The sequence below is a fragment of the Capra hircus genome, chromosome 19 (assembly GCF_001704415.2).
Source record: "Capra hircus breed San Clemente chromosome 19, ASM170441v1, whole genome shotgun sequence".
In the NCBI taxonomy this organism is placed as follows: domain Eukaryota; kingdom Metazoa; phylum Chordata; class Mammalia; order Artiodactyla; family Bovidae; genus Capra; species Capra hircus.
The window spans coordinates 54174695-54185902 of record NC_030826.1 but is presented as its reverse complement, the minus strand read 5'-3'; the positions used below and the strand labels follow the sequence as shown (position 1 = coordinate 54185902).

The 11208-nt window shown below is 58.4% G+C and overlaps 1 protein-coding gene across 3 annotated transcripts in view; it reads left to right on the top strand.

The window, feature by feature from the left end:
• MGAT5B (mannosyl (alpha-1,6-)-glycoprotein beta-1,6-N-acetyl-glucosaminyltransferase, isozyme B) overlaps window positions 2306–11208 on the top strand; it is a 67990-nt gene continuing 59087 nt past the window's right edge. For 2 of the 3 annotated variants that reach the window (XM_018063723.1, XM_018063720.1), the window contains exons 1-2: window positions 2561–2962; window positions 6748–6860. In XM_018063723.1, coding sequence (XP_017919212.1) covers window positions 2895–2962; window positions 6748–6860 — 181 coding nt within the window. In that variant the 5' untranslated portion in view covers window positions 2561–2894. Of the gene's footprint in view, window positions 2963–6747; window positions 6861–11208 lie in introns of all 3 variants that reach the window. The other variant, XM_018063721.1, reaches the window with a different exon arrangement.

The following is an 11208-nucleotide window of genomic DNA, read 5'->3' as shown; positions in this document are numbered from 1 at the left end:
AGGCATATTTCCACAGCCAGGAAGAAAGCCTCAGGCAGCGCTGCATGTATTCTCAGTGATATGCGTGCCAGCATGTAGAGGTGAACGCCCAGGGAACAGGCCGACGTACCAGCGGTGGCGGCTTCAGGTGGACAATAACAAGAAAAGTCATAGCCAACCGGTTGGGATGGCTCCGAGGTGCCGGGTGACCCCTGAGTGAGGACTCACAAGTTTTCTCCAAAGGTCTGCAGCATGGTGGACAGCAAGCTGAGCCACGTACACTGAGCTATGCTGCAGAGGCTGACAAAGGGCACACAGACTCCGAAAGGAAGAGGCAGCTGGGTGGTCTGGCTCAGTGTCCTTCACTGTCTGCCCCAAGCCTCCCTGCCTGGCTTGAGACTGTAAAGGCAGCGGGTGCTTTCTCCCAGCCCATCTCGAAGTCATGTCCAAGAGGGCAAGACCCAGGGTGGGAGGGTACCCTCTTGTCACCTTCAGAAATCTGGCTTCTGGTTGAGAGAAAGCCACTTCCTCCCATGAGCCACACCAGGCATGACTGTGCCTTTGGGGAGACCCCCATCTTCTCCTCTCCCCTGTGGCCTAAAATGCCAACCAAGTGCCAGTGTGACCCCTGGAGCTTGCGCACAATCTGCAGGCCATTTCACGCCTGAGTGTGGCTGTGGCTTCTGCCCTGACATTCAAGGTTTTGGTTATTGCCTGAGTGTACAGCAGACGTAAGGGTCCAGGAACAAAATGATTTAGATCCCTGCCCTCAGAGCTCTCCTTGGCCAGCCTGCCTTGATGCCCAAATTTCCTGCCACCATTTGTCACTCTTCCGCACCAAGGCCCGGACAGCATGTCCTTGTTCAATGCAAATTTGTCACCTAGCTGGAGTTAACACATTAATCCGCCAACACCAATTCATCATCGACTTTCACATTAGCGGCAAGCAAGGCGATGAGGTAATGGAACACTGGACAGGTGAATTTTGATGAGGAAGGAGCAGGAAGGGCAGACTGTGAGTCACAGCTGGTGAGAAATGGCCCTGATCAGGGCTGGGGGGTGGGCTAGGTGAGCAGCAAAGGGGTGGGGGTGGAAGCGGGGAGGCTGGGGCCTGGTTGGACCAGACAAGGACTGGATGGACCAGTATAGAGGTTTCCTCTTCTGGAAAGGCCCTCGGGGTCATCCATGTCCTTCTTCACATGGCCTGAGGCCTTGGGCTCTTCCCAGCCTGGGCCTTCCCTGGCTATGGCTGGCCAAGCTGGTCTGGCAAGTGCCCTTCCTGCCTGAGCAGCATCCTCAGATCCAGGCTTGGTTCTTGCTCGGGGTGCTCACAGGGGCCACTGACCTCTCTCTGCAAAGGCAAACACCTCTCCAGGGTCAAGAAGTGGAAGCAGGGTGGGTGGGGGTGAAGGGAGGACATGCATGCTTTCTGGAGTTGGAAGGAGCCTTAGTGAACCTCACGTGTGCCTGCCAAGTCGCTTCAGTCATGTCAGACTCCATGTCAGTCATGTCAGACCCTATAGATTGTAGCCTGGCTAGGCTCCTCTGACCATGGGATTCTCCAGGCAAAAGTACTGGAGTGGGTTGCCATTTCCTCCTCCAGGGGAATCTTCGTGACCCAGGGGTCGAACCCGTGTCTCCTGCGGCTCCTGCATTGCTGGTAGATTCTTTACCGCTGAGCCATGGGGTGGGGTGGGGCAGGGTGAGGGAAACCGAGCAGTCCCCTTGACTTTCAGGTATCACCCGCTGGTTAACGGAAGGTCTGAGACTAGAACCCAACCCACCTGCCCCTGTTTCTGGGCTCAGAGGAAAAGCCTCAGTGTCACAGGCCGTGTTTAAAAAAAGGAAGCAAAGGAGAGCTGCTGCAGTCTGTCCATAGAGGGCCAAAGGATGGGTGAAGGTTGCAAAGCGAAATCGTGGGTGTGAAGGGGCCGATGCAGAAGCCCTGTGGCCGCAGAGGCAGGAGCAGCGACCCGAGGGAGGGCCCTGGCACAGGGCATAAGGGGGCAACCTCCTCCTAGCGCTGACCTCCTCTGTGCTCTGCAGGAGCCCGAAGCAGCCCTCGGCCCTCAGAGCTGGTGGCACCCGGCATGCTTCCGAAAGCGGGGCCTGGGGAAGTTGCAGGGCTGGAAGGAGGCTCGGGGACGCCCGCCCGCCTTCCCACCCCGGCGCCCCGCCTCGGGCCTGGAGAGCGCGCCGCTGGGCCGCGGCCACGAGGTGGCGCCGGCGCGCCGAGGAAGCGTGGCGGCCGCTCCCGGGCCGCCCCAGCCGCTACTCGGCCGCCTCCTCCGAGCTAACAATGCGGCGCCTCCGGGCGTAACGCAGCGCGGGGCTGGACACCCGACACCCGAGGGCGGGCAGCGGGGAGAGCGGGCGGCAGCGCGGGCGCGGGGCGCCCTCGCCGGGGGCCATGGGCGCGGCGCGGTACGCGGCCGGGAAGCGGCGCGGCGCGGAGGCGCGGGGGGCCGGGGCGCGGGGCCGGGGCCGCCGCTAGCCGGCACCGAGGGCGCGGGCCCGGGCGGGCATGAGGGCGCCCGCGGCGGGGAGCCCGTCTGCGCGTCGCGGCGCCGTCCCGCCCTGCGAGAGAGCCCGAGCAGGCAGACGCGCGGCCGGCGGTCTGGGGGCGCGCCGCCTCCCGGCCTCCAGAATGTGAAGGGGGAGGGCGGAGACGCAGAGACGGCCCGGCCAGGCGCCCTCGCCGGCCTCCGGCAGCCGCGCCGCTCCCCGGCCCCTGCCCGCCGAGCCCCCGCCGACCCCGCGGGCCGCGAAGCCGCCGGGCCCCCGGGCCCCCTCCTCGCCTCGCTCGGGCCCGGCTTCGGCCCGCAGAGGGTTCGCTGCCAGGACGTGGCCAGAGCCGAGCTCGGGACCGTCCGGCCGGCCTCGCCCTCGGCTTCTCGCCCGGACAAGTTTGAACAATGATCACAGTCAACCCCGATGGGAAGATAATGGTCAGAAGATGCCTGGTCACCCTGAGACCCTTTCGGTAAAGTTCTTTCCCGTTGGCGCGGGGAGGGCTTTTTCTCCAAGGGGGCGCGGGGTAGGTGGGCGAGGTCAGTCTCTGCGAGGGTACCTGTCCCTAGGGTGTCCCAGTAGCAGAGCGGGGCGGTTTGTGCTTCCACCCTTGATGGTGGCCAGCGGGGCTGGGAAAGGCATGGAGCTGGGGTCCCGGTTCGGGTGGGGAGGGTGTGTGATTCTGGGACGTGTGGACCGAGTTTGGTCTAGATTCGGAGAGGACTCGGGGTGCGAAGGTGGGAAAGGGGGCAGAAATCACCCATGTTGTGGTCCTGGGCCGGGGAAGTTGCCCCAGCCAGGGCGCCCCTTCCCTGCCTCTCCGGTCCTTCCCCACCTCGAGATCGGCCCCATCCCCGCGGCAAAGTTAGCGCTCGAGCGGGGCGGCATCCCCACCCAGCCCGCCCCCCCACCCCCTCCGCCCGAGCCACCCTCTTTGACCCCGCCTCCTGCTTGCACTCCTTTTCTCTCGGGGGGTGCGGGCTTCTGTCCCATGGGAGGGCCCCGAGATTGTGGCAAAGACCCCCCACCCCCTTCTACTGGGAATTCGATCCCGGATCGCGGGCCTTGGAGAAATTGGGGCAGGGGCGGCGCTGTGGGGAGGAGGGGTGGCCAGAGCGTGGAGGCAGGAGGGAAGACAAGACCGACCTCCTACTCCGACCTGGGCGGTCCAGGCCAGGCAGGACTATGGACTCTGGGGGGCTGGCTGGGCTCTGCGGGTCCCACCCCAGGGACCCCCGGAGCCTGGCGGTTCCGGGGCAGCTACCACTCCTCCCAAGTGCTGTCGGAGCCGGGCCTGCAGCCAGGGTTGGGGGGCTAAGCGATGAGCGCCTAGCAGAATTAGGGTGTCATCTCATCCAGGGGCTGGACGGCGGAGGTCTTGAGGGAGAGAGCTGCGGGACCCGGGGCGGAGAAGGGGGTGGCCTGACTCTGGATGTGGTCACAAGTGGGATTTGAGTGCAGGAGGGAGCCTGTGAGGGTGGGAACTGTACAGGCAGATATGCCTGAAGTTTAGGGTGCAGGAGGGGCTGGATTGGAGCCCCTCCACTCTAGACCTGAGGCGGAGACGGGGGACCCCTCCTATGCTCCCCGCTCCAGATGGGGAGACTGTGGTTCCCACCTCCCATTGCCTCCGCCCCTTGCTCCCACCCCCCACCCCTGGCCTATTGTGCAGAGTTGAGGAGACAACCTTTAGGGCAACAAGGATCAAGCTGGACCTCCATTGTCCAGAGGATGCAAAAAGACTACAGAACCGGGGTCCCCAGGGTAGAGCCTTGGGCAGGTGATTGGGCAAGTCAAAAGCCCCCACTCCCCTAAAGTTCCCCTGCAAAGCAGGGTGGGAAGCTCTCATCTCTGGAAAGGACTTTGTTCCTTCAGGGAAATCCTCAAATCCCTAGCCAACCGGACAGTCCTCATCCCTGTCTCTCCCACCCGGTGTTGGCCTATCCCTCCAGGCCATGGGAAGCCCAGCCGCTGACCCAGCTTGGCTGGATATTTCACAGCACGGTTGAAGGTGGTGGCTGACCACAGCACCATGGACAGCACCAGCTCGCTTAAGCTTCCTCCCTCTGGAGTCCTGCCTCTGTGGCTCTTTCTGGCTGTTTCCTAGAAACAGGATTCAGAGGTGGGATTGCCTAGGTTCCCCTTCCCTCCCCCTCGGGTTATGTAATTTCACCTCAGGGTAATCCTAGGCTGCCCAGAGACCCACAGCCACCAGTGAAGTCTTCAAATCCATTTCACATGGTTGAGGGTGGTGGTGTTGTGTTTACAGCTTCCAACCATATCACCTCTATTTGTTCATCCTCCAGGGCAGACTGCTCCTGTTGGTTTTCCCAGAGTCTCTGGCAGGGTCCTTACTCCCTAGTTGCTTCTGGAATGTTGCTTGAATAGATACGAGGGTGGACAAAATCATCTTAATTTGAATCTACTGTAAATGGCCCCAGGATTGGGGTCTGGCAGAGAGAGATGCAGCTGAGGTATTGGGGCTCGAGGTTCTGTGCTAAAGGCCTAGGTACCTTCTCATAGCAGGATTTTGGACCCTGGCAGTCCAGTTCTAAATATGAGCACCCCATAGCTGGGGAAGGGGAGGGGGGAGTGGGGAACAAGAAACTTAGAGAGACCCATTTTTGTCCTCAGGCTGTGGGGACAAACTGCTTTTCTCCAGGATCTTCTTGGATGTCTGACCACCCTCCCCCTACAAGGTCCCTCTGACTGCTAGCCTGAGACCAGCCTGGCTTCATCTTGGGGATCCAAGGGCCAGAGCGCCACCCCCACGCTTGGTGGAATTCAGTGAGGGGTCTCTGGGAGGTGAGGGAGCTGGGGGAAGCTCCCTTTTCCATTTCTGCTTTGGGGTTTGTTCTGCTCCCCTCTCTGATTTAATCTCTAACGGCTTCCTTTAAATATGGGTTGGGAATTTTGTTGTGCTTTTATTTTCTTCCACAATTATGTGTTTTCTTTAATGGACCAAATTTTAATTAAATACTGCTCTGCCAGTTTCAGATAATGAAGATTAAAATGCATAAAGCAAGTCTTGCACAGAGATACAAACAAATGTGGGGTTGAGGATGGGGGTGGAGGTGGGGGGATGGAGGTCTCTGGCGTGACTTGTGGGGTTCCCCATGGTGAGGCTGGCTCCACCAGAAGTGGGGTTCTTCACCCTGACCTGGAGGGAGGCTGCTCCCCTTTCAGCTCTGTCAGCTTGGCAAGTCCTCAAATAGAGTCAAGGTCCCAGAACAGCTTCCACCTCTGCTGCCCTAAGGCCGGATTGGCCCAGAATGTAGTATAGGAGCCGCAGGAGCCTGGGGCAAGATGTGACGGTGGGTTCCCTACTGGTGTCCCCCGGAGATTCCCTAGGGCCACTTGGCATGTAATCAAGTGCTACGTGTTGAAGTATAAACAGTTGTGTTTTGATCAACTCCCCGGAACACTGTGACAGCACACACTTGTGTGACACTCTTTACACAGGGGTTGACTTTGACCAGTCCGTGGTGCAAGCTCCCATGTGCCTGCCTGGTGAAGCTGTGGGCTAGGGAGAGTCTGGACACAGAGAGTGGCCACATGACCCTGCCCTTCTAGACGTTACCATCTGGTAGTAACGGGCGCCTCCCCTCCACCCCTACCCCTACCCTGAACATGACAAGGCAGTATTCAAGTGAGCTCATGACTGGTTGCAGCAGCAAGGCCTGTGTGCACAGGAGCTGACCGTGTTCCAGGTGATTGATGGGATCCAGGTGGGTTTTGTCTGGACCAATTACTTGCCCTCTAACTGGCATCGAGTTCTGCGGTCTTCACCTATACCAGTGGTCCTCAAACTTGAACGTGTATCTGGGTGACCAGGAGAACCTATTCAAACACACTGTTTATCCCCCTCCCAGAGTGTGTGATTCCCTAAGCCGGGGACTGGGGCCCAAGAATGAGCATTTCCAATGAGTCCAAGCTGATATTGATGCTGCTGGCCTGGGGACCACACTGTGAGGCCCTCTGCTGTCAAGGGCCCAGCTTCTGTCTGGAGGCTAGGAGCTGCCCGACCTCACATGTTGTGTGCCTCAGTGTCCTTTGTGGTTTTTTGTGTGTGGCTCATGGTCACTTCTCTTAGTCCAGCTCTCTTTATCCTGTGTGATGGGAGAACTCCTGGCCCAGGAGCTCAGCCCCCTGATCTTTTACTCCTCCGTTTATCCATCCCTTCCTCATTCATTCATTCATAGGAAGCCCTTATGGCATCAGAGTGCGTGTGCTGACCCGCCCTATTGCTCTCCGCAGGCTTTTTGTCCTGGGCATCGGCTTCTTCTCGCTCTGCTTCCTGATGACGTCTCTGGGAGGCCAGTTCTCGGCCCGGCGCCCGGGGGACTCCCCCTTCACCATCCGCACAGAAGGTATCTTGGTGGGGAAAGGGGTGTAGGGGTTTGGGGTCCTTTGAGCCTCACCCTGCAGGAGTCTTTCTGGGGCTCTCTCTTGGGGGTCTGGCCACCTTGGTGGATGTGTGAGTGGTCAGGGCTTTAGCTCTTGACCTGGCTATACTCATCAGCCTCCTTCTGGCTCAGGTTCTCAGGTCAGGAAGGGCCTTTGAGCCAGGAGCTCCCCAGCATCACAAGGGGCGGCCTGTGTTGCTCCACTAGTGGGGCAGTTTGGGGTCTCTGGATATGACCCCTGTCTCTCTGAGACACATGCCGTCTGCCCCTTTGGCCCAGGCTGCGGCCACAGCACAGGCAAGACTGGCCGTGGGCTCATGTGTCTTATCTCCAAGCTCTGTGGTTCTTCGTCCCTGCCCATGTGATACTTGCGAGGCAGGGGAATGGAGGTTCAGAGCGTGGGCTCTGGGGACCAGATGGGCTTGGTTTGTACCTGGTTCATCACCTACCAGCTGGGTGCCGTTGGCCAGGTCACTTAACTCACTTGCGGAGAAGGAGAGGCGTGACTGTTTTCAGAGGTCAGATTGGATGAGCTCACGCGGCACGGGATGTGACCGGGTGATGGTCTGGGAGACCTCCTCCTGAAGGTGGGTCCTGCCCCTCTCCATCCTGCTCAAGGAAGAATGGAGAGCGGTTCAGAAAGTCCTGCTCAGTGTGTCATGGGGGCTCTCCCGGTAACTGTGGGAAGGAGGGACATATTTGGGAAACTGAGGCAAGGGGGAGTTTCTGGAACTGTTCAGGGGGCTGCTCTGTGGACTCTCCCCTTCCCCCCACTTCCCGGGAAGTCTTTGTTTGACATCCACCTTCTCGAATCCCCAGGCCTCATCTTTCTGACTCCTCTCTTCCCAGTGACGGATAAACCCTCCAGCAGGAGGGGTTGTTGTCTGGGGTGGGTGCTCTAAGGGGCACTTACTCTACCATCTGGTGTCTCCTGTTTAGATTCATCCCTTCAGTTTAACATGCACTTCTCTAAACTTGCAAAAATCTCCCAGCAGGAATTTCACATTTATTAGTCATTCAAACCTGAACGTAAATGAATCCCTCGGTCTCTTTGAGCCTCCGTCTTCTCCTCTGGTAAACGGGGCTAACAATGCCCACTTCCCCATGATTGCATGAGGGGGCGTGAAGATAACATAGATGAAGGATCTTGAGCAGCTTCTGGCAGAGAGTGTGAGCTCTGCAAACATTTACGGGATGTGCTGAGTCTGAGACGCAGGAGAGGATGTTTAGGGAAGAGGACCAAGGAGGTGCTAGGACCTGGAAGCTCTGCGTGGGAGACTCCTGAGGATTGAGATTTGAGGTGGGGGTGAGGCAGTTGTGCAGGTGCCCATGAGGAGTAGCTTGGGGACGGGTAGGGGGAGGTTGAGAGTCGGGGGTGGGGTATAAGGAGCGATGTTCAGGCTACCTGGGGGCCACCCCAGGCAAGGGGGTGTGTCTGTTTGGGTGGGCTGCCGTGGGGCTTTGGGCAGGCTGACCTCTGAAAGGTCAGGGATCCAGGAGGTGGTAATCAGGGGCTGGAGGAGGGGCGTATGGGTGTGCTCATTACCCTGACGGTGGCCCCATCCTGGCAGCGCTCAGAGGACCAGGGCTTGGGGGGTCTTGCTCTGCTCTGTACTATGCACTTTTGCCCGGCATGGGGAGAAGGGGCCCAGCTCCAACCTAGATCTTGTGTCTAAGGGGAGAGCAGAGCTACCAAGGGGAGAGGACTTGCCCAGGGTCCCTCAGTTAGACTAGAGGCATGTGCGTGTGTGTGTGTGTGTGTGCTGCACATGTTTAAACTTTCCATCAGAGTATGTGCTGAGTGTGTGCTTAGTCGCTCAGTCGTGTCTGACTCTCTGCGGCCCATGGACTGTAGCCCACCAGGCTCCTCTGTCCATGGGGAGTCTCCAGGCAAGGATACCGGAGTGGGTTGCCATGCCTTCCTCCTGGAAATCTTCCAGACCCAGGGATCGAACCTAGATTTCCCACACTGCAGGCGGATTTTTTACCATCTGTGCTACCAGGGAAGCCCTTTTCTATCAGAGTATAGTATTCAGAAACTGAACCTGTCTAGGCACTCAGCAAGCTAGATCCAGAGACAGAGCATCATCCGTCCCCAGAAGCACCCTCAGGCTTCCTTCCACTTTCCACTTCCCCATGGGTACCGGGACCTGACATCTAATAACACAGAGGAGCGTCGCCTTCGGACTTTATGAGGATGGCACCCTCTGGCAGGTGTTCGGTTGCCTGCGCCTTTTTTCTCTCCATATTGTGTTTGTAAGATTCTCCCCTCTCCTGGCGAGTGGTTGCCGACACTGCGCAGCATCCATTGTGTGACTACGACACAAGGTATTTATCCACTCTGCCCTGGGGCGGACCCTGGGCTGTTTCCAGCTTGGGGCGTTCCTGAATTGCGCTGCTATGAACGTTCCAGCTCCTGTCTGTGGTGGACACACGTGGGCATGTCTGTTGGGTCCACCGGGGCTGGAGCTGCAGGTCTCCTCTGTGTTGTGACACCAGTTCTCAGACCCAAGTGTATCCAAGTCTTTTCACACCTCCCAGGCCCCCTGGGCTGGGAACTTCCTGCCTGGAATGTGGAAGGAAAGGCTGGGAGGGGAGCTGGACCAGGACGGGGGCCTCTGGGAACCCCAGGGAGGTGATCCCGACCCCGTTCACATCCCAGGTCCCATTGTCCCCTCAGTGTCTTTCATGCCCTTGGTTTGAGCTGATTTGCCTGGGGAGACCCATAGCAGGGACTCGGAAGAGTCCCACGTTTGCGTTGGGGGTTTAGAATCCTGATTCTGTAAAAGATGTCACCTCAAAGGAGACCCTGGGCTTAGAGAGGCCCCGCAGACAACCTAAGAGGTGCCAGCCAGTCTATCCAGGAGCTGCCCGGGGAAGGATGGGTTGGAAATGGGGGACGGTTGGAAGGGGTCTGGGGAGTGAAGTCATGGTGGGGGCTGGGGGTTAGATAGTGTTTATTCTGAGGATCTGTGCAGGCCCAAGGCAGAACTAGAAGAAGGAAGCCCACTCGGGGTTAGAAAAAAAATAGAAAAAATGACTTAGAAAAGCCCTCCTCTGGTCAATAACACCATCTGAGCACAAATAGGGAAGTGACCTGTCTTCTCGCCTGTCAAGCCTGTGAGGGGAGTGCGTCCCCACGAGGACATGACTGGGGGAGGGGCAGGGTGCAGGGTTTTCCCTAAAGGCAAGGGAGCCTTCCCCTGCCTCTCCCTGGGGAGGCTCTGGGTTCCCCTGGGGGCCAGTTCCTATTTTGTGATGAAGTTCTCTAGTTTGGGGAGAGAAGTGTGACGGACATCTCATTCTCTATTCTGCACACTCATCCTCACATGCAGGGAAGCAGGAGGCTGAGCAGAAGAGACTTGGACCCAGGAGGAGGGCTAACCTAATTCCCTCTTGCTGTGGTTGGGCCCCGCTTGGTGGGAGGATTTTTTTTTTTTTTTTTTTTTTTAATGTTCCCTCTCTAGTCCTCAGGGCGTCCCTCGTGGCTCAGCTGGTAAAGAATCTGCCTGCAGTGCAGGAGACCTGGATTTGATCCCTGGGTTGGGAAGATCCCCTGGAGAAGGGAAGGGCTACCCACTCCAGTATTCTGGCCTGGAGAATTCCATAGACTGTATAGTCCATGGGGTCGCAAAGAGTCGGACACGACTGAGCGGCTTTCACTTCTCCAGTCCTCACTTCACACCCCAGTTCCTCTTTGTCGCCTCCTTTTTCTTAAGAGGAACTTGCTTCCCTTCTCATGACAGGGGACTTGAACTTGTGTCTGAGGCCTCTCGCCCAAGGTCTCCGCAGATTCCCTCGGGGTCCATGTGGCTGTTCCTGGCTCGCCATCTCATCTGGAAGTAGAGGTCAGAGGCCATCTCCGGGGACAGGGCTGCGGGCTGGAAGTGCTTGATTCAGCTGCTTGTGTGTGCCCGGAGATCTCCCAGTGGACTGGCCCCAGCCAGGATTTGAACCTGGGGAATATCAGAGGCTTCCCTGGTGGCTCAGACGGTAAAGTGTCTGCCTGCCTGCAATGCAGGAGACCCGGGTTCGATCCCTGGGTCGGGAGGATCCTCTGGAGAAGGAAATGGCAACTCACTCCAGTATTCTTGCCTGGAAAATCTCATGGATGGAGCCTGGTAGGCTATAGTCCATGGGGTCGCAGAGTTGGACATGACTGAGCGACTTCACTTCAATATCAGAGGCATAGTGCCTTGCTCTGTAGCTGTCTCTGGCCCAGGATCTCGGTGCTAATGGAGCTTCTCTTCTCAGAGGCTGGCGATGGGTGGGTGTGCCAGGGCCTGCCCTTGTCCCTCACGCTGCCTGGAGC